The following is a 24,346-nucleotide window of genomic DNA, read 5'->3' on the forward strand; positions in this document are numbered from 1 at the left end:
TATATGCTATTTAGTATATATTAAATACTATATTCTATATTACATATTATATATTATGATTATGTATATTTACACTTGGTATATAATATATTCATAATATATAATTCACATAGACACATACTTATATATTTATTGTATATTAAATATATAATTACATCCTCAAGGAGAATAATAGCAGGTTGAATTACCTAATAAATCAGTGGGATAGAGACTTGATATAAAACTAAGTTGCTTTAAACAAAATAAAGAGATGTAACCTTTTTTTTTGCCTAGTTGAGAACATGAACTATGATCCAGACCTCACATACAGCTATGATACTGACTGTGAAGCTGAAGAAATACCTTCCTTGAAAACATCTACTTTAGGAACAGAGGCTGTCAAAGTGACAGGCGTGCCCCACACAGGTCCCTCCTCTTACCATCCGGGGCGGGGTGGCACGGCGCCCAGGCTGACTGTTTCCTGTCTATACAGGGAGGCATGACCCATTGTCCACAGGCACCCCCTTACACCAACATTCTCACAGGTAAGAGGCTAGTAATGGCAATGCCAGCCACGTTTAACACTCCACCTACTCTTTTATACAATGAACATGAACAACTCGGTATAACCAGCTATTTGAAAAACTAACAACACAAAAGAAAAAGATCAAATGAAGAGAAAACTACTGATGAGGTAGATCCAGTAAGAGATGAGAACTTTTAGATCATTTTCAATGCTATTCTAAACAGATTAAAGAATATATTCATTCATAAGCTGAAACAAACTAATATGCAAGAGGAGAATAACAGAATAAGTCAGAGTCCATACAAATTAGGAATTTAATTATAAAATTTTTTAAAAAATAGTTGAGTTGGAAAAAAATGTAAAGTAATAAAACCAGACGGTGAAATTTTTTTAGAAGTCCAGAATATTATATAAATCCATAAACTCCAACATTCATCTCAGGAGTGTCTTTATTGACAGAATAAAGACAATAAAAGGGAGAAATAATCAAATAGAAGAAAATCCCTAGACCCTAAAACATGACTTTTCAGATAAAAGGATTCAGCAAATGTAGTTCAAGATAAATAAAAAATAACTCATAAACACATCCTCATTAGATGTCCACACATCTCAAAGGGTGCTCCTTCCCAATCTTTCCTCTGCATCCCCTTCTCCTTCATCTCTAAATGTTGTGGCCCCAAGAGCCTCTATTCTCACTTCTTTTCTATATTACACTCCGTTGCTAAATGATCTTATCTTCTCTCATCACTTTGAATGTCACCTATTTTATCTCTCCATTTCCAGCCTCTCCCCAAAGCTTCACACATCAAATTGATTTCCTTTCTGCAATATAACATACATTTCAAAAGGTAATATCTGAAATAGAAATTTTATCTCAAACCCTATTCTAAATTACTCATCTCCTAGTCTTCTCCATCTCAGCAAACAGCAACACGATTAATCCAGTTGCTCAGACCACAAAACTATGAGTCATTCTTAACTACTCAGTCACTCAGGATCTGCATCCTATCCATCTGCAAGACCAAGATCTAGCATTAATTTGTAAAAAAAGATGCATCCAGGAAGATCATTGATTCCCTAACACTATGATGAAGTCGAATACTCTTTCTCTCCTATCCGTCATCACTCTGTTAGTATTAATTCTCTCTCTCATTCAAAGCAATATAATGTTCAAGAACATGAGAATGCATCTCTTTGTCTATGGTACAAACACTACATGTTCTACCCTAAGTAACATATACATAGTATTCTATATGTTGGATATTGGTTTGAAAATTGAAATCATCAAAATGTGAAATACTCATTTATATTTACTAAATTAAATGTAAATTCTAGAAACCTGGAAATGTAGAAGTAACTAAAAACAGGAGTTCATTGGTGAAAATAGATGTGGAGAAATATAGAAGAGCAATACATTTCGGATCTTACACAGTAGAAAACCAAGAGGCACTGTCAAAAATTTATGGGTTGAGAAACAGAATGTTTATGAACTTAAGTAACAAAAGAAATATTTTTAAATGAGTCTGGTAGGGACTGGGAATGGGACAAAAGAACAAGTATATGAGAGCTAAATTTTTCTCACGTCATAGAGAGAATCAATAGCTATTTTTAAATTGGTACACTAACAAATACAGTACATGCACATTATTTAAGACTTGAATTTAACCTCCAGAGAAACTAATGGTAAATGAGTAAATATAGCTATTTCCGATGAGTGGGAATACAGGAAAGTGCAGTAAGCCTTCCTTTTCATTTAGCATCCCCTTGTGTTTGAATGTTTAATAAGGCATATATTGCTGCTATAATCATTAAATAAACAAATATATAAAAGTGAATATGTTAATATATGATAGAGCAAATGATCACATCCAATCTAGTTTTATGTCTAGATTTTCACCCATGTTTATCTGAATGAGATTTTATAAGGAGACACCCATTTTTGTTTGGTCAGAAGCATAAAAGATACAAATACTGATCTAGGTGATATTTTCACCCAGTTTTTATTTTTAATTAACTCAGTACAAAAATTGTTTAACTGCTGTCTGGTCAAAAAATGTGGATACCAGGGTATGAACTTAATGAAAAAACTCATTAAAAGGATCCTTCACGTCTAGAACTGCAAAAGGTCACACAGTGATTCATGGTAATTTGTCCCCTCAAAGAACTGCAGGACTGTGGACCCCTCTGAAGGGAGACACGGCAATTTTAAGTGCAGTAAATATCCCCATTGTCCTAATGCTACCTCTTGTCCTATTTCTATGTTTATAAACATGGCACTATTTTTACCTTGAGTAATGCATGGCTTGGTGACCTGCAATATTAAAATAGAAGTCTGTTGTGTGCTTCATCTCATTGGTGTGCCCAGTGGCCTCGATCCAGTGTCCTATTGGGAGACAATAAACACCATCCACCAAGTTGTTTTCATTATAAGTGCAGCAGCGGTCATGGTGAGGCCCATTGCCTGGAACAAGAAGAAATGAGAAACAGAGCAATTAAATAAAAGTTTTCCTTAAACAGCCACAAAGTTGCTGACACACAATTAATAGTAAGATGAAAATAAATATAAAACTGCATAATCTAACTACTTCAATATTTTAAAAAAATAGATGAGAGTGAGGGGAAAACAGTAGAAATTTGTAAAATGGTAGTTATGAATGTCATAGAGCTCTGTGTTCTTTTGAGCACCTGGACATTTCCAAAAGCATATTAACTCTTTCGTAATTTCATGGTACTTCTCAATGCCTTAAGAGCTTTTGTAAATTATTTTACAGCCTGATAAATTGCTGAAAACATTTCTTAAAGCAATCACCATTCCTGTCTTACATACTTTTAATTTTCTGGTGTATAAATTCATGATTAAAATCACCAATAGGTCTTCCAGTCAAGATGTCAGTGTAGGTAAGCACGTCTCATCTCCTCACACAACCACATCAAAATTACAACTAAACTAAAGAACATCTATCATTCAGAACCGCTGGAAATTGAGTTGAATAGAAGTCCTACAACTACAGAATTAAAGAAGAAACCACATGGAGACTGGTAGGAGGGTTGGAGACTCAGAACAGCCTGGTTACACACCCACACATGGTGGATAAAAGTCAGGAGGGATATCTCAGAAGCAAGGGGTCCCAGCCCCACACCAGCCCCTACAGCTTTGGGTTCCAGTGCCAGAAACATAAGTCTCTATAACTTCTGGCTGTAAAAACCAGCAGGGATTGAGTCTGGGAAGACAGAAACTGCTGGAATCTGAAGCAGTTCCTCTTGAAGGGCCAATGCACAGACTTACTCAGACTCACTCCCTCTGAGCTCCAATGCCATGCACCAGATTGAAAAGCATCAGAAATACATGGGGAGGAATGGAATTGTCTGGCATCAGGGCAAGAGCTGCGGGGGGCAGCTTTCTCCCAGACAGAAATGCTGGCAATGACTTCTATTCCTTTTCTGAGCCCTCCCTGTACAGACCCAGCAGGTGGGAGCCATATATGAGACTCCATTGACCTGGCTACACTGTTTGCTCCATCCTGGTGATTCCTTGTGGCCCTGCCCCACCCAACTATCAGGTTCACACAAGCTGTTTCCAGTGGCTTTTCCATCTGAATGACTTGCCTTGGCCCATGCTTCCAATTCTCCTAAATTCTCTCAAACAGGCTGGATCTGGCTTCAGCAAGGCCCATAACTCTTCCTCAGTTACCCCAGGCCCAGCACTACAGCAGCCAGCCTTGGTTCACAGCTTGGCCTCCCCAGGCACCTCCAAGCCCAGCACAAAGTAGCAGCTGTCTGCAGATTGCTTTGTAGCTAATGCTTTGTGATCCCAAACAGAACACAGGCAGTGGCTGACCTTAGACATGCCAAAAGCAATCAAGGCTCAACTACAAGAGGACATGCACACAGTCCATACAGTGTGCATACCTTAAGTGTCCAGCTTGGGTCACTTAAGGTATGCACACTAGGGGAGGCTGTGGCACTGGGCCTTCAGGACACATGTTATATTAAGCCACTCTATCAAGCCTGGGAGAAGTAATAGCTCTACCTAGTACATAAAAAACACAAGGAGGCTGCCAAAATGAGGAGACAAAGGAACACAGCCCAAATGAAAGAGCAGATCAAAACTCTAGAGAAAGAACTAAACAAAATGAAGAAAAGCAATCTATCAAATGTAGAGTTCAAAATACTGGTTATAAGGATTCTCAAGGAACTTAGTGAGGACTTCAACAGCATAAAAAAGATCCAGTCAGAAATTAAGAGTACACTAATTGAAATAAATAACAATTTACAAGGTATCAACAGTAGAGTGGATGAAGCCAAGAATCAAATCAGCAATTTGGAACATAAGGAAGCAAAAAAAACGACCAATCAGAACAGCAAGAAAAAAAATGAATTTAAAAAAAAATTGAGGATAGTGTTATGAGCCTCTGGGACAACTTCAAGCATACCAACATTCACATCATAGGGGGGCCAGAAGGATAAGAGGAAGAGCAAAAAATTGGAAACCTATCTGAAAAAATAATGAAAGAAAACTTCCCTAATTTGGTGAAGGAAATAAACATACAAGTCCAGGAAGCACAGACAGTACCAAACAAAATGGACCCAAAGAGGCCCACTCCAAGACACATCATAATTAAATGTCAAAGGTTAAATACAAAGAGAGAATCTTAAAAACATACAAGGGAGCCTCCATAAGATAGCTGATTTCTCAAAAGAAACTTTATAGGCTAGAAGGGATTGGCAAGAAATATTCATAGTGATGAAAAACAAGGACCTACAACCAAGAACACTCTTCCCAGTAAAATATCATTTAGAATCTAAGGACAGATAAAGGGTTACCTAGACAAGAAAAAGCTAACAGAGTTCATCATCACCATGCCAGTAGTAAATAAAATGTTAAAGGGTCTTCTTTAAGCAAAAGAAGAAAAAGATAAACATATGAACAGAAAATGGCAATAAATACATATCTATCAACAACTGAAACTAAAAATAAATTAAATAAACAAGCAGAACAGAAACAGAATCACAGATACAGAGAACATTTTAATGGTAGCCATATGGGTGGGGTTGAGTAAAAAGGTGAAGGAATTAAGAAGCACAAATTGATAGTGGGGATATAAAGTACAGCATATAGAAGAGAGCAGGCAAAGAACATGTATGCAGGACCCATGGCCGTGGACAAGGATGTGAGGATTTCCTGAGGGAGTGGGAGGGCTGGATGGAGGGGGACAAAGGAGGAAATTTTGTGACAACTGTTAATAGCATAAACAATCAGATACAATTGTTCTAAAGTAAAAAATAAAATTAACTAAAAATAAATAAAGTAAAATCAGATATAAAGTATTTCTGTTTCAGGTCAAAAATAAACACATTTTTAAAATGAATATATTATTAAATAATAAAAAAGTGACCACATCCAGTGTAGTTGGCTGTGTAAATCAGTAGTTAGTATCATGTTCAGATGGGGAAACTAAGAATCACAGAGATTAACTAGTTTGTCCAAGGTTATAGAACTAGTAAGTGCAGAGATGGTGGTAACCTAACCTAATACCCCTAGTCCCCACCTTTCCAAAATCTGATACCTTCGTGCTGTTTTTGCCTTTCTCACAAACATCTCACAAACCATCCTCTTTCCAGGGAGTGGAGCAAAAGTGGCAGAAATGGAAGAATATGTCCCTGAAAACACTATCTACCCAGTAGCAACTACACTTTACTTCTATGAAACATAAATCACACATTACTTTTATTAGCAATTCATGTCACCGCCCCATTTCAAACTATTGTTTTCTTTAGATTACCCAATTTCCGTCATTGTCATTAATAAGAAAATTAGCAAAATAAAAATAGGCATGTCACATCTGTTATGAATGTAAAATTTTGACTCATTTTGCCCTTGCTCTGTCTTGCGAAATATATAATCTAAAGTTATTTGGCATAAAACCTCAAAACAAAAATCCTTAAGTCATTGGACAATTCTTTAAGGATAAAATCCCCCTCCATCAGACAGAAGGTACAGGATGGCGTCCTTTATAAATCACCACTTATCTTCCTGGACCAGACTCCTCCTTTGCTCTTCATAGCTACACGACACTATACCAGCTGCTCTATCAACCTTGATATTTAGTACATGAAAACTGAACTATACTAGCAACCCCACTTCTAGAAATATATCTAAAGGAAATATTAACAGGAGTAAAGGAGGACACATACAGAAATATAGGTACGTGGCAAAACTATTTTACTAACAAATACTGTAACCTACTTAAGTTTATTTATGCATTCTTCCACAAATATGTGAGTGCCAACTATATGACAAGCGCTGTGATAATTCGTGTTAAGGATTTAGGTATTTACCATAAAAGCAATTAAACAATTGAAATACTTTAAGCAGGCCAGTGACATGACCAAATTTGTACTTTGTAAAGATGTCTCTGGTTACAGAGTAAAACATTAATTCAAGAGCAATGAGACTGGAAGCAGAAAATCCATGGGAGGAGATCATGAGAGCCTAGAGGTAGAAAAGGAAGGAGTGGGAAGACTCACGAGGAAAAAGCCATACAACTTGGTGATTCATTCGATGTAGGAGGCGAAGAAGAAAGGGAATCAATATGCTTCTAGCGAGCATAACTCAATATATAGTGGTTTCATTCACTGAGATGTGAAATCTGGAAATCGTTGGAAGGGGAACTCATTATTCTGGCTTGGCATGCTGGGCTCGGAGTGCTTTTTGGATATCCAAAAGGGGATGTCAATAGACAGTCTGAGTTACCGATTTGACGCTCAGACTAGAGATCTGGACTAGGAAAATCAATTTACGACTCATCTGAATGGAAATGGCAATTGGAACAAGGATATAGATGAATCACAAAGAAACACAATGTTGAGTGAGAAGAAAAGCATTCTAGAACCAAGTCACATAGCATCCCAACCTTTAACGACTGGATGGAGAAGGGTAAGCTTACAAAGGGTGCACAGAAAGAGAAGCTGGAGCATGATTAAAGGTGTAAACACAGACTGAAGGCCGGATGATGCATGTCTGGTGGTGAACAGTAGTTATATGTGGAGAGTGGAATTGAGATGGGACACAATTTTACTGTAAACTATTCTGAATTTATTGGATTTGTTACAAAAAGCAGGTATTACTTTTTAGTTTAATAGAAGAATAATATCTATGTCTCCCACTGTTCAATACAACAGACATAACAATTTATTTTTTTCATTATTTTATTGTTGTTCAATTACAATTGTCTGCATTTTCTCCCCACACCTGCCCCTCAACCTCCCCCAAACCTTCCTCCCTCCCTTGCTTCCACCCTCCCCCTTGGTTTTGTCCATGTGTCCTTTATAGTAGTTCCTGAAAACCCTTCTCCCCACTGTCCCCTCCCCCTCCTCTCTGGCTATTGTTAGATTATTCTTATTTTCAATGACTCTTGTTATATTTTGTTTGCTTTTTTCTTTTGTTGATTATGTTCCAGTTAAAGACGAGATCATATGGTATTCGTTCCTTATCGCCTGACTTATTTCACTTAGCATAATGCTCTTTAGCAAATGAGTGGATCAAGAAAACCTATGGTACATTTACACAATGGAATTCTACGCAGCAGAGAGAAAGAAGGAGCTTATACCCTTTGCAACAGCATGGATGGAACTAGACTTATAACAATTTAAATGATACAACTTAAGTAAGTGTAATTATTGAGGGCCTCAAATATATATAAATTATAATGTTCAAGAAAAATCATTAATGGAACATCAACTTCCTAAGAACTCTTCAACCCTAGAATTGATTTCTTTAGTCACTTATTTTTATACACACATTTTAGGTAACTTTTAAAGGGATATTTCATATATAGTAACCTGGGTCATGCAAATTGTTTCTATAGTAAGTGTTTTTACAGGGTTAGTCATTGTCTTTTGAATTTAGCTTTTAAAAATAGCAAAAGTGAAAATAAAATAAATCTTGTTTTTGAGGACTTTTGTATCAATGAGCGTGGAGAGCAAGACCAATAAAATGGCAATGAGCTTGACTGGTCCAGTCAAGATAGCATAAACCAGGTGTGTCAAACTCATTTTCACCGGGGGGTGATATCAGCCTCACAGTTGCCTTCAAAGGGCTGAATGTAATTTCAACTCCTTGACAGTTAAGGAGTAGTTACATTTATACAGTCCTAAAATTATTTTCACCCTTTTAAGGTAACCGCAAGGCTGATGTGGCCCCTGGTGAAAATGAGTTTGACACCCCTGGCATAAAGTATATAAAACAAAGTGGAGTCACTCGTGTCAACCAAGATGGCTGCCAGTCAGCCATGACCCTTTGGTTCCAGAGGCAAACTGCCTAAGTCAGAGCAGACACATCTGGCAAGGAGACAGACCTAAAATATCTGCACATGTGATCAGAACAGCCTTGCTTGCAAAGCAGGGCCACCCACAGATAGACTCCCGGACAAATTCCCCACCTGGCATCAGGGGTGCAAGACATTTATCAAGAGACCCAGAAGGGTGAGGTCCACCACTTTCAAGGTATAACTGAGGCAGGTTCCAGACCACTGCAGAGACAGCCGAGCTCCACACCCGAGTGCTGCTCCACACCACACTGATCCCCCTTGGCATTGGCTGCTGGAGGCTCTGCCTTGCTGGACTGAGGACTTTGTCTGCCCTGCTGCCCACCCGGCTCCAGAGGGCCTTCCTTGCAGGACACTGACAGCTCCCTTGCCCACCATGCTCTCTCCTGGCCCTGCAGACTCTGGGACTCGGGTTAGTTATTCCCCACTGATGACTCTGTTTGTATTATGTTTCTCTTAGACTGTTAGAGTGCAGGTAGAACATTAATGTATGTTGATGTTCTACTTTGAGTGAACCTGCATTCAATAAAAGCTGAGTGAATAGCAGTTATTGTGTGTGACTCTTCTCTATTTCTTGGTACCGGGCTGCTCAGCAGGCAGCCAGCTGAGCAGGTGCCCAGCTGACTTATAGGAAGGACTGTATCATGGACATAGGCTGGTGACAGTGACTATGGAGTAAATGTACTTTTCCCTACTCTTCCTGCTAACTACAACTAAAATCACTGGGCATCACACAGGGTGGGGAAAAAGCAGGTTTACAGCTTTAAGTACACAAAACAGAGTTTATTCTTATATGATTTATTATTGTATTATTTTCCATACGAACAACTATAAACCTAATTTTGCCCCACACTGTATATAAACACCAACAAAGGAGACTCCGAGAGGCAAGGAGAAGGTAGACTACCCAGGGATTTTGGAAACAAGGAACTGCACAGCAGAGTTCCCTGAGATGTTTGTTTGTTTGTTTGTTTGTTTGTTTGTTTGTTTGTTTGTTTATGTGCTTTGCCTTATGTATCCCAGACTTGGATCTGAAGAAGCCAGCCACCAAGTAACACCAACAAGGACAGACAAAAGAAAACCCAGCAGTCAGCCGAAGCAAAAGGAAAGAGTGTAGCAAGGCAGAAAGCTTTTAGACAGTAACTGCTCTACCCTAGCCAAATGCCACTTAAAAAAAACTGTGACCCCACACACAAGGAAAGGCCATGTGGGGAACCTAGACTTGCGCCCTCACCAGGCTGTAATGAACACCTGCTCCCTAGGGGTTGTCAAAGAAGATGAGATTTTCAGCAACCCCCTGGCAGGGCCATGGAGGCCATGTGGGGAGATGGAATTCTACCTCCACAAAGAAACAACAAGATGCTCTCCCTTCCCATGGATGGGGGGGTCACGGGAGGCCCACTAGAAAGTCAGGACTTTCATTTCCCTGCCACCCCTCGCCATCCATGGAAGCCACGTGGGGAGAAGAAGTATTGCAGCCCCTGGGTTTCTCTCAGTCTGGGAGGCATCAGCGGGGGCCTAGCAGAGAGCTGGAAGTCCCACCCCAGCGGCAGTCAGGAGTCCAACCCCGCCAGTGGGCAGCGGAGACTGGGAGGGGAGCCTGGGTGACGAGGTGGCACCCCCACTTTCCTGCGGGTGCGAGGTCAGAGGAATCCAGTGAAAGCACTAGGTGTAAAGAAGCCCCAGAGTCTCATTATATAATACTTAAAATGTCCAGGTGTCCACACAGTCACTCATTATATCATGAATCACAAAGATCTCAAACTAAATGAAAAAGAAAAAAAGCAATTTAGGTAAGTTAAAATAAAGTAGGTAAATGTGGTAAAAGGCTTGCTTTCTGGAACTCCAATTAAAGCCAGAAAAGTAAGAAACCTCAGAATGTAAAACAATCAGAACTAATGCATTATTTTAAGTAGTTCTATAAGTTTCAAAGTTAAGGTCAAAATGATTTTTTATAAAATCAGAAGTTTTGAAATTATATTGGACAAGTAATATCTATTGAATAGTCTAGTTTACTTAAAATTAAAATTCTAATTATCGTTCAAATGTTATTTTAATCAATCCTCTTTGGAGTTTAATTACTGTACAGTTTTTATTTCTAGCACATGAACATAAAGTCTGAACCTAACACCTTAATCTCTAATTTTAGCTAATAATTCATCCAAATTGGAACTCTCTCAGCCCCATCTGTTATTACCTCAGAAGTTATTGGTGCATAAAGTTGGGCAAATATGCTATAATTATTACAAACTCTTTGGCATTTTGATATTCTGTCATAATGGCCAAAACAAGACAAAACAAAAATTATTTTTGTTCAACCAACTGCCTCTTTGGGAGGGGTGGACCCCACTCAGGTCGGACACTTTGAGAAACTGCAACACACAAACCCACAAAACAGCCACGTTTGGGGACAGTGATGGAGAATGGATGAAGACCTCATTTACTCTCGTCATCAATCAGACTGAAAACCATTCACGCATGCTGCGAATTCTATGAAATAAGCAGCAAAAGCAAACGTCCTTCAGACGGATGTTTGGCAGCCAGGTGCAGTGGGCAGGCCCTCTCCCAGGTGAGCACGAGGTGTACGGAAAGGGAGAACAGCAGGAGTTACTCCTGGAGTTTAGCCTCGGAGGCCCTCTCTGCCCGGCCTCCAGAGGGGGTCTTTTAGGTAAAACACCCAGAGCAGCCTTGACCAGTTAAGGCTTACAATTTTAAGGAGACTTCATTAACACCTGCCAAGCCGAACAGAGCAGAAAATGTTAGAAGGGAAAGCTTTTGTGATTCGAGAAAGACATGGGTGAAATGGAGGCTGAGACCAAGCTATGTGGAAGAAATATAATGGGAAAAATGTGTGGGAAAAGCGAAATTTGGTAGTTCTTTTCTTAAAGACTTACAAATAATTTAGTAAACAATTTAGTTCATAAACACTAACTTAGTAAAACAATTTAGTTTATAGACACTAGTAATCTCAGTGTTTATAAACTAAGTTGTTTTCCCCCAAATGTACACGTTGAAGCTCTAACTCCCAAAGTAACTGGACTTAGAGATAGGGCCTTCAGGTAATGAGGTCACTACGATTAAAGGAGACCATAAGGGTGGGGCCCATAAGGACTGGTGTCCTCAAAGGAATGTGAGGACACACCAGAGATCTCCCTCCCCATGCAGGGACAGGGGAAAGGCCCTGTGAAGACACAGGGAGGCCACAGCCATCAGCAAAGCCAGGAAGAGAGTCTTCACCAGAAACCAAATCTGCTGGCCCCTGATCTGGGACCCCCAGTCCAGAACTGTGGGAAAATGAATTCCTGTCATTTAAGCTACCCAGTCCATGGTATTTTGTTATAGCAGCTCAAGCAGACTAATACACTCATACATATGACACATTCTAGGGTTTAATCCAGTTAATAACCAAATATTATTGAGAGATTGTTCTGTGTCCAGTCCTGTGGTAAACTGAGACAGAGAGATGAAATTTAAAACCTGATGCCAACAATGAATGGACTACTGTTGCTTAGACAAAGGTTACACAAATCAGTCAGTGAATTAAACAAAACTAAACTAAACAATGAATACAACTTTAAAACTATATGGCAAAACACCAATACATTAACAGATTATTCAAAGATTGCAAATAGGCCTCATCTTCAATGCCATTTTTAATGTGCAATGCTACATGGAGATGTATTTTCAGGAGCAATCGGCTCCCTTGGAGAGAAAACTGACAGATTGGCGGTGTGCACGCAGTCGCAGGCGACTGGAAATGGAGATGGCTGTGTCTGTGTGAGTTCCAGTTACTGAGGCAGGGCTTGTAATAGACGGAAGGGAGGGGCCTCAAGCTGTGATTGGCAACAGGGTATGTTTTAGATGCATAACAAAGAGCGCAATGTGGACCGTGATTCAAACCAGGAAATAGATAACAACAACAAATTTGTTTATTTCCGTGGGTAGAGTGATGACATAATATGAACTCACAGGAGATCTACATAACTTACAAATTCTAAAGCAAGCCCTGTAAAACAACTGGGTTCAGAGATTGGGAAAGCAGAGAACAGAATTACCACTTCTCTAACCAGAATTTAAGCAGTCAGATTTTTTTTTTAAATAAAGAAGATTTACATTAATTAGTGATTCGTGGGAAGCATCTCAAAGGCTGAATATTCTCTTTAAAAATATCCCAAACAATGGCGTTACCAGGCAATTATGCTTCCATTTAAAACTGAATACACTAAAAGAGCTCTCCTATGATTTTTAAAGAAAATCTGAAACTTAGATTGTTCTTAATAGTCTTGACTCAAAGCGCCAAGACTGAATTATTAATAATTCATTCAATGTGATAATTTAGAGTGAGGCCAAAGATTTGACCACCTGATTTGAAATGATCAAATCCTCTGGTAGCTAATTATGCCAGGACCGAAGGGATTAAACAGGAAGATCAGCATACTAAAACGCTCCATCTCTGCATAATTGGGCATATTTGCTGGATACCACACTTACTTTCTGTGTCCCATGCAGAGATGTCTATTCATGTGTTCTGTAAATCTTATTTAATTGCTCTAATAATTTTAATGTTGATATTGTCACTTAATTTTTATAGTAGCGTCTAGACTTTTGTTACTGTTACATTGAGGAGTCATTTTTTTTCTCCCCACAGGACTCTCAGGACTGGCTAGAAATTTCATTGTGTTTCATCATCCAAACACAAATCCAAGTCCCACTATAAAAAGAGATGAAGAATCTATATTAGTATTAGACTCACTATGTAAAGCAAATTCCTCTAATCAGACTCCACTACTTCGTTTGCCATACCCTGACTCTCAGGGCGAAAGCTCGCATGCCCCGTCTCTGTGGACTTCCAGTCACTGATGCTGACGCAGAAGGCTGCACCTTCCCCGGGAGCCACGCCTCAGGAGTGTCCACCATCTCCCGTATTTTGTCATGTATAATGCCTTCTCAAGTGTAATGCGGACCCACATTGCTGGCCCAAACTTTCAGGAAAAAATCTTCCATTTTACTTTTTTAATTCAACTTCTCATTTATTATTATTTAGAAACAAAACTGATTATCATATTCCAAGGTATTATTTTGCATAGAGATATTGTTATTGCTTTCTAGAGTTATACTTTTAACACATAAGCATAAATAAAAGAATTAAACACATGTATATAGATACAGAATTAGTATTACCCAGGTATAACACGCATCCTCATTTTTCCCTCAAAAATTTGGGTGAAAAAGTGCACATTATCCACAGCAAAAGACAGTAGATCCAAAGGACACAGAAAAATCATATTCATCCCAGGAAACTCTGCAGAACGTCGAGGATTATCTTACACTTAGCTCCATCCTACCCCTGACCACCCCAGCAGACATGCAGCTCAGCAGTTTCGCAGTAAGGCCCTCAGCTGGCTACAGCGTTGGCCCTCTCAGCCCAGGTTGCAGCTGGATCCCCGGTCAGGGCACATACAAGAATAAACTAACGAGTGCATGATTAGGTGGAAAAGCAAACCACTCTCTCTCCCCGCCCTTTCTCTCCCTCTCTCAAATCAATAGATAATTTTTTTTTTAAAGTAAGTAAATGTTTCGGTGTGAAATGTCTCTTCTATTAAGATTTGTGGAAACGTGGGCTAAGCTGTTTAACATAGTAGTCCTTTGAGCCGGTCGACTTGTGGTGTCAAGTCCATCTGGGATGGCTGAGCGCTTCTTTGGTTTCTTCCATGATGAAAGCATTTTGTCGCCACCACAGGGACCCAGCTGACGTGGGCACCAGGCAGGCGCGGCTCCAGTCACTGGGAAGAAACCAGAAACGTCCAGCTGATGGAGAGGACAGAGTGGCCGAGTAAAAATTCTGAAGATGAATTTTTTAAGGAATTGATAAGATAGATTATTGTGAACACTTTTAATGAGACATCAAAGGCTGGAACAATGATGAGGGTCAAATAAGGAGATTATCTTAAAATTTACCATAGCCATAAACTACATATGTATGAGATCTAAAGAATTGTGCTCCTCTGAGGATTATGCCTGATTGCAAGCCACAGAGAAGCTCACAGTGATTTAACAGATACACGTCTATCTCTCCCATAACAAAAGGTGCAAAGCCAGGTAGCCCAAAGCTGGTGACACACCAAACGTTTTCTAAACCTCGGCTTTGTCATCCTTCACACCTTGCCTTTGTTGTCGTGTGAGGCCACCTCACATTCAGAGGGTACCCTCCAGGCATCATGTCTGGAGTCCTGGCCATGAGGAAGGGTGAAGGGCAGAGCCTCTGTTCCTTTTCATGAGAAAAGTGACAACTTTCCTGGGAGCCTCCCCCAAAAGATTTCTTACGTCTAGTTAGCCAGAACTAAGTGACACAGACGTCCTTAGACCAGCGGCCGGCCGAGGAGACAGATCACCGTTACCAGTTAGAGCAGTAATGATGCCCCCACCTCTACGAAAGTGAATCAGGATTCTGCCAGCCAGGCAAGTGGGGAGAAACAAATGCTACTCAGGCCGTGGGAGGCAACTGTGCTAGGTCTGAGCACGTCATCTTTCTGCAGCAAACCACTTTGGAAGCTAGGCCACATTTCTTCCGATAAAAGTACCCAATGTACTAAATTGTTCATTGTCAATTATCTTTAAGAAAAGCAACCGTAAAACAAAAGGCATTTTAATGGACTTTCAAAAAGCTAAAAATTAGCCAGAGAGAGACAGAGGTCATTAGTCTAGCACTTGCTTTTGGCTTCTACAGCCTCCTTGCTGTAATGCGGCATCTCCCCTATTCTCAGCCACAAACCTCCGCGCATCCCTCCGTCTAGTTCTCCTGCAGCCTGTGCCCGGCCGTCCTGTCTTATAGCCTCATCTCCCCTCTAACTGGCCCTGTCCTCACTGCACAGCCTCACTTCCCCATCCGTTCTTCAGTGCACTACAGTTTGGCATCTGCCCTCAACACTCCACTGGAAAAAAAAACAACTTTGAAATGAACTCATCTCCTACCTGTCAGGTTCGTTTTTCTTGTTTCCTGACCTGCCTGCAGCATTTAATGATAGTGACCACTCTCTGTTGAATCTGTCCTCTGCTGGTTCCATAATTCTCTTCTCCTGAAAGGCAGTATATTACAGCAGTTAAGTGCACTGGCTCGACACGCAGACGCAGACTCCAGACCAGGTTACACTATTTACTGCTTGTAAATAGTAGTGAGAGAGTCATTCAAGCAACACGAGCCTGTTTTCTCATTTGTGAGAAAGGGATTACAGTGCTGCTCTCTGCCTCATAGAACTATGAGTGAATTCACTTCGTTAATCCATTTAAACAATTAAACACGGGACCTACTATGGTTAGTGTTCAGTAACAACTTACTGACAACTCTCAGCTACTGTTTTTCTCTTCTGTTCTTCCAGTCCTTTCAGTCGACTTGCAAATCTGTACCCCGACTTGCAAAACAAGTAAACCACTAAAAAAGACCAAACTGTTTTTAACAACAGCTTTGTTCAGACGTATACGTTTCAAGACAAGAACACAGTAACAGTTACTTCACCTGGGCTCGTGTGTCTCAAAGAAATGATCACTGATTTTCCCAGTAACTCACCTACTTTACAAATTCTGGACCAATCTCTGCCCCAAATCTGCTAACTTCTCCCTAAAATCAAAACTAATTGAAACTCCAAAATCTTTTCCCTCTGAATTGTTCTCAAGGCAAATTTTCCTAGTTCTCTATATTTATAAAATAACTTATTCATGCAAATACAAGACTTAATTCTTACTCATTTCTTCTTGCCATTTATTCCAATCTTTGGGACTAAGTACTTTGAATACTGCTTCTCTCAAACAAAATAACAACTCTCCCAGTTTTCTCTTATCAGCAAACTTGGTAGGTAAACTTCCTAAATCACTAATAAAAAGATTTAGCAGGAAATCTGCCACTTGCATTCACCCTCATGTTCTTCCTGGCCCATTAACGGAGCACTTCAGGTTCAGTTGTTCAATTTGCAGTGAACCCACCTACCTCATCTACTAACCAGCCAGGTGCTTTTTAATTTGTATGCAAAGAAATTGGGAGATTTCTCTAAAATCCTTTACTGAAAGTAAGATATTCTATTCCTCCATTTTCCCCCTTGTACAAGTGAGGGTTGATATTTGGCTAGTGAGGCTAAACTTCTAATGCAATTTTTAAACCTAGTTCAAAAATATGTAATGATGATAAACTATCAGGGCTTTTTCTTTTTACTTTACGTGGGACACAAGGCCCTTTAAGAAGAATTGATGAGAAACTATGAATCCCATCTTCACCCCCGCAAAAATTTTAATGCTCACATACGCAGTGCATACATACATCTTATCATTATTCTGTGTATAAGAGGAGATGTGATTCATAATTATGATGATAAAAGAAGGATGTAAAACTTTCATTAATATACCAATTGAAGTTTAGACATTTTTTTTAACTTTTTCCTCTCTTTTGTCCCTTGAAAACAGCAAAGATTTATTTGGCACAAAACAATTAAAATGTTCTATCAAGTACTGGCCATTTAAAAATAAAGACTTCTCTATTTACGTCAGGTTTTATAAACACCTTTCCACCAGCCTCATTTTTCAAAGCAGCTACTTGCTCTTGCATAGGATGCGGGGGGCTGTGACAGTTTAAAAACTGCATCAGTCCGTAGTCTCTTTCCAAGTGAAAACAAATAATGTTGCTAAAGATGTTTGATTTTTTTCCCACACTACAGGACAGTGCTATTCTAATAGAGCGAGGCCATCCCCTATATTGAAACCTCGGTATCAACAGAACTTAGCAAGGAATCACTTACCAAGCTTTACAAGTGTACTCCTCTTATTTCTCGATTCATGAAACTTATTCTCTAAGACATTCTGACACAAAGTAAACTAATATGGAACCGAGATAAAACACTTCCCAAACATATTCATAGTCATCAGAGGATTCGACATAACAGCTTTAAAATCTTTAAGATATAAGAAGTATCACTAGCGTTATCCATCAAAAATGTCCACACGAGTCTATGGCAAAAAATAATTGTTAGAGCATTCACAAAAGAAAAAAAAAGTCAATGGCAAGATTTTTGTAGATGATTTTAACTGATTTTAATTACCTACCATCAAGGTAATTTGCTCACATCTGAGTAAAATTAAACTATTTAAGACTTCTTCCCAAATGATGCAGAAATTCTGGCTAAATTGCTACGACTTAGGGAGACTGTCCCCAAGAGCCATTTAAAAAGAGTCCTAATTCTGTTTTAAATTAATGATAACACTTTCTCAAAATTGTTTTGGGACGTAGAGAGAGCAGGGAATAGCAAAGGGGAAAGGTGAGACTGAGAGAGAATGAGATGTTGATTAAATTATTTGAGACTATATCTAAATTGTAAAATTATAGTAGAACACAATGAAATACTGCCACCCAGTGGAATTACAATATAAATAAAACCTTCAAATTGGAAATGATTGAAAGAACTCACAACTTTTCTATTGGAATAACAGAGGTTAATAATTTTCAAAATACTTTCCAAAATAGTACTCCCTAAAAAACAGTCCAGTAGGACCAGTGTGAGTACACCTTTGCCTGATTCTGAGGCTCTCGTAGATTAAACGACTTGACCCGGTTGTGTGTTTCCTTAGCAGCAGGGCAAGTACCGGAGCCTGAGGCTGCTGGCTCCCCCTTCACTGCTGCTGACACCCGGGAGCCCCTCCTAAAGAGCATTGGCGTCTCTACTCTAATCCGATCCACTGTATCTCTTGGAGCAAGAACCAGACTCAGAGATGATCAAGGCTTATCGACCACTTCCAGGGGTCTTGGGAATGTAGCTTGAAGCAGTAGTACCCTATTGCTATGAAAACTTTTAAGACTTGTACTTTTCTTTAAAAAAATTGCATAATATTTGTGTTCTATTCCATATTATATGTTTCTATTTTAATTATAAAATGTTTTTCCCTCAAATGTCTTTTAGAAAAATTGTTGCTTTAAGACAATGGTGCATCTCTATCCTGGGCTACAAATTCACTTGCCCAGAACCCCACTGAAGAAGGGGAGATGAAGAGTTTGGAACATCTGGAAAGTGCATTGCTCAAGTTCATTCACTTATAAACTATGTAATGAACACCTGCTAAGTGCCAGGCATTGTTTTTGAGAGCCGGGGCATACTGTGGTAACAAACTGTCCGAAATTATCAGTGGCCTAGGAGAACAAAGGTTTACTTCCCTCCCATGCTCAAGTTTACTGCAGATGGCTCAGGGCTCCTTCCACAGTGTCACCGTCTTCATTTTGGGACCGTCAGACAAAGCCATGGCTATTTGGAACAGCAGAGAGGAACAGAGTGAGGCAAAGCAATGGGGAGCAGCACACATCACTGACCATCGTGTTCTACTGACCGAAGTTGGCCACATGACAAAGTGACACTTCTTCAGCAAAGAATAGTCCGCCCACAGGGAGAGGGGGTGGGTACTGGTACACAGCAGTAGTCTGCCACGCCCCAGCTTTTCCTCGTCTACCTAGGAAAGGCGGTTCTGAGTAACACAGAGGAGAGAGGTCAGATCTGTCAGCATGTGAGGTAGGGACTCAAGCAAGTTTACTTAAATATCAGAAGAAAGGTTTATCATAGAAGGCTAAAAGATTTGTAATATTTAGGCTTCAGATATGTGAGATAAAAATGAGTACATACAGGACAAGTAAACACAGAAAGACATTTAGAATATCTGTATGTATGAATTATGACTCTAAGTGCCATTCTGGACACAGCGCTGTATCGGTACGAACTCATGGGAGCTGTGTGTGTCCAGTGAAGGATGCCCTGTCTTATCAGAAGCAACAGACAGGATTGCTCACTGAGCATGCGTACTAAACTGTAGCCAGGTGGGTGGAGGCATCAGAGCCAAGGGTACACAAATTAAACCTAGGATCAGGACATTCGGGTACCTAATTTATGTATGTAAAACCCATGACCAGCTAATGGGGAGTCACAGAGCCAGAACATGCACCAATCACATATGTGCCCAAAGTGTGTGAGTTCACTAAACTGTGTGCCATTTTTCATAGCTCAGTAACCCTTGCTCCAGGTGGAGGAGTGCATGGTGTCCTTCCCCTCTGTTACAGCTGGAAGGGTAAATCTCTGACCAGAAGCTCTAACAAAAGCCTCTGCATTGAATCCAATCAATGTTGACAGCATAGGCATCTACCAGAGAAGAAGAAAGCAAGCTTACCTACACTGCCACTCATGGTCCAGGGCAGACACATCACAGGGATTAAGATACTAATCCCGTTCCCTAATCTGAAGATATGCATGTATGCATGTGTGAGTGCTGTGGCTTAATCATAACGCTTTGTTCAGATCTGAAGTGGCTACCTCTGACTGGGTTTCATGCTATCACACAAAAGCCAATGGAATAATGTAGCACGTTTCATCACAGGTCTACGACTGCCACAGTTTTGGCAGAAGTCCAAGAAAAGGGTACAGCATTAACAAAAAGTTACATTGTATGTTGGGGAAAAATAAGAGTCTAGATGGCTAGAACTCAGATTGCTTTTAGGAAGTGGCAGGAGAAATGCAGGCAAAAGTTGACTGTCAGATTGTGAGGCACTTCTCATACTAAGAATTTCAGACTTATTCTATAGGATCTAGGAAATCATCAAATAATTTAACCACATGACACATCCAATCTGTGTTTTAGGCAGGTAACTCTGGTAGCAGTGTGGAGGAAGGACAGAAGATGAGTTAGATCATGCAGAAGTCCACTGAGTGTCAAGGAACCAACAACCTACAGCAGAAGCAGCAGAATGAAAATAAAAGGGGTGATTTAGGGGCAGGAGGGAGGTAGAGAGAACAGAAGTATTTCCACAGCAGAACTTCTTACAGTGGTCTCTCAAATCAAAAACATCAGCAGAAATCACAAAAGTCTCAATCCCTGGCCATTCCTGGAACTATTAAATCAAAATCTTTATGGATGTGGCCTAGGAAATGCTAGTCTCATACCCCAGAGGCTCACGATGCAGGCAGCCCAGACTCAGATGTTCCTGTTTCCATGGATTTGAGTGATTGAGCTGTGGTTGTTCATGAGTGGAGGTTCGGATATATGGAGTTTAAAGTACTTACAGGAAACAGGTCTCACAGACAACAGGAAGTATACGGCTGAAGCCCAGGAAAGAAATTACAGCTAAAGCTGTATCATAGGATTCAAGGAGATCTTCCAAAGAAGCAATGGAGCTTGACATAAGAGGTGACCTGAGGAAAGAAGCTCAAAGAGCACTTCCACTTAATGGCGGTGCACAGAAAGATGAACTTGGTAATATTAGGGTTGGCCAAGAAAGGATAAATCTATCAACAGCTAATTCCTTTAAATGAACATTGACCCTTATTGTCTTACTTGTCTGCAATAAAACGAAGCTCTATACTAAACCAATTCATGCATTTCAAAGTAAAAGCTTCAATGCCCAGTCCAATTAGGTGTGTCAGCTGCCTACCCTCTGTTTTCCTGTACAGGGAAATGCCTATACAGGGATTATCTGTATCAATGTCACCTGTCCATGGTTTTTAGAAGACATGAACTCTTACAACTCAACAACTGAGAAGCAAATAACCCGATTAAAAATGGGCACAGGATCCGAATAAGCATTTCCTCAAGAAGACGCGAACACAGGTGTTATGTTCGAACACATGGCCAAAACGCATACGACAAAAATAGCCCACGTCATCAGTCACTGGGAAACACCAGCCAAAACGAGACCCCATTTCACACCCCCTCGGATGGCTAAAATAAAAAGTACAGACAATAACAAGTGTTGTCAACAATGTGGAACACTGAGGCTCGCATGCACTGTGGCTGGGAATGGAAAATGGTGCAGTCACTTTGTAAAAAAGTTTGGCAGTTCCTCAAAAGGTAAACAGACCATGTAGTTATCCTATGATTCAGCAACTCCACTTCTGGGTATATATTAAAAAGAAGCGAAAACATATGTCCACACAAAACTTGTGCACAAATGTGCATAGCAACATTATCAAAAAAAGGGAAAACAACCCACGTGTACATCAACTGATGAATGAACAAAAGGCAGGAGAGCTCTATAACGAAGCATCACTCCGCAGCAGAAGTGCATCAAGTCCTGACATATGCTACAATCACACATGAACCTTGAACATTTATACTAAGTAAAAAAAGTCAGTTACAGTGTGCCACATATTGTATGGTTCCACTTATAAAAAATATCCAGAATAGGCAAATCCAGAGACACATGGTACATTAGTGTTTGCCAGGGAATCGGGGAGGGAAGTATGGAGATTGGTTAGTAATGAGTACAGGTTTCTTTCTGGAGTGGTGAAAATGTTGCAGAATTAGTGCTGGTGACTACACAATTTGTGAATAGAATAAAATCCACTAAGTTGTATGTTTTAAAGTGGTGAATGTTATGGTATGTGAATTACATCTCAATAAAACTATTTAAAAACCACACGAATTTCCAGGCTCTATCCTTAGGGATTCTGTCAGTCCAGGATTGACCCAAGAATCCATACATTTAAAAAAAAACCTCTTGTTCTGATTTATTTCACTTAGTATAATACCCTCTAGATCCCTTGATGTTGTCACAAATAGTATTTTTTATGGGACACCCCTTCATTGTGAATAAAATATGAGATATTACCAAAAAATAATAAATATTAAAATCCAGTAACAAAATTTTCATTCAATATTATTAATACAAATATTTATTATTACCATTTACAAAGAATGTTCATATACAAGGTCTTTCCAGAAAAAGTCCAGCCATTGTTAATATAACATGAAGAGTTTGTGTGCAATATTGATGTAACCCGGCAGCCAAGGAGAGTGGACTGGAATGCACATGTGTGAACATTGACTTCACTGTACTGGTCAGTGGGGGCGGTAGACACCACTGAGTGAGCATGTGCACTGTGTGGCCACCACATTCAAAATGACTGAGCAAGTAGAGCAATGAATCTGCATCAAATTTTTTGTTAAGCTTGAACATTCCTCCATGGAAACTATCTGGATGATTCAGAAGGCTGCAGCAATGGGCAACTGGTGATTGGCAGCTTCATCACAATAATGCATCCATTCATGCATCACATCTCATGAAGAGTTTTTTGGCAAAACATCAAATCACCCAGGGAATTCAGCCCCCCTACAGCCCAGAACCCTAGAACTTCCAGCTTTTCCCAAAAGTATAATCCCCTTTGAAAGGGAAGAGATTTCAGACCATCAGTGAGATTCAGAAAGATACGATGGGACAGCTGACGATGACTGGGAGAACTGTGTGAGGCCCCGAGGTGTCTACTTTGAAGGAGACTGAGGTATCATTGTCCTGTGTACAATGTTTCTTGCATCTCATATCTTCTTCAGTAAATGTCTCTATTTTTCATATTACATGGCTGGATTCCTTCAGGACAGACCTCGCACATCAACTCATTTCTTCCTCACAATTATTCGGAACTAGTAAATGTTAAAAGTTATATTTTTAACCAGTGTCTTTTTATAAAACATTCAGAATTTATACAACCTCAGAATTCAGTTGATGATATTTAGAACGGCTTTGAATCTAACATCATGGACATTATAGTGTAACCCCAAACAGAGTTTTCTGTGTAAGGGAGTCCAAATTACTCCAGTTCTGGAACTGCTCTGTATGACTACTGCCACACTCATCAAATAGGTCGACTTTCAGTGACTTTAGTCAGTGAAAAAGGTAATAAATATATTGGTAATCTACAGTAAAAGACATGAATGCCAATGTTATATTAACTGTTACCAAAGGTACAAATAATTCAAAAAAATTTACAAATATAACATCCAGAAGAGATGGCAAACGAGATTAAATGACGATAAAAATTCTCTTTGTTCGTGGAACAGTTTAGATTCTACTGCAACTAAACTGAAAAGGAAAATGATTTTAGAGTAACCCTTCCTCTGACCCTCTGTGGTTTAGCTAGCTAAAAGTCAGGATAAAGGATAAGGCTCTCTGTTAACCTGACGTTAGGACTTAACATTCAGAAACACGAAGGTCGCAGACCTGACGACGGTCAGCATCTCACCCCAGTGTGCACTGGCTCTCCCACAGACCTCAGGGGGCTGGACACAGCCCAGGACGCCACCATCAGGGCAGAAAACTGAGAACATTTTCCAGGTAACAAAATTCAAATTTTTGATGGTGCTGAAACTACAGGACATTTTAAGGTGCTTACTGTAACAGAAGCCCCGGCACCACTACCAGTGCCGAGACCAAAAGCCACCTCTCACACCTCCAGGAGGACCAGCGGGTCCAACCTGCCCTGCCCACTGACCCGCCTCTCTGCCAGAAGGCTGGCATTGCCACAGACTTCCCTCACCTCATTAAGTGAACCATTCTCTGGCTTTCCACAAATCCAGTTGATATATCTTTTTCTCATTCATTCTCAAATCCCAAACATCCGCGAGCATTACCCTCACACACAGAAACATGTTTAATGAGGTATAAAATCCCTACCATATGGGTTTATATTTCCCTAAACATCATAGACTATGTTACACTGGTTCATAC

At 39.9% G+C, this 24,346-nt stretch overlaps 1 protein-coding gene across 1 annotated transcript in view; it reads right to left on the reverse strand.

The window, feature by feature from the left end:
• EPM2A (EPM2A glucan phosphatase, laforin) overlaps positions 1-24,346 on the reverse strand; it is a 78,859-nt gene that overhangs the window by 47,364 nt on the left and 7,149 nt on the right. Inside the window, exon 2 of the mRNA XM_045844098.1 lies at positions 2,792-2,966. Within this exon, the coding sequence (XP_045700054.1) occupies positions 2,792-2,966 (175 nt within the window). The remainder of the gene's footprint in view (positions 1-2,791; positions 2,967-24,346) is intronic.

The sequence above is a fragment of the Phyllostomus hastatus genome, unplaced genomic scaffold (assembly GCF_019186645.2).
Source record: "Phyllostomus hastatus isolate PE091 unplaced genomic scaffold, TTU_PhHast_1.1 phas_contig_40, whole genome shotgun sequence".
NCBI classification, from domain to species: Eukaryota; Metazoa; Chordata; class Mammalia; order Chiroptera; family Phyllostomidae; genus Phyllostomus; species Phyllostomus hastatus.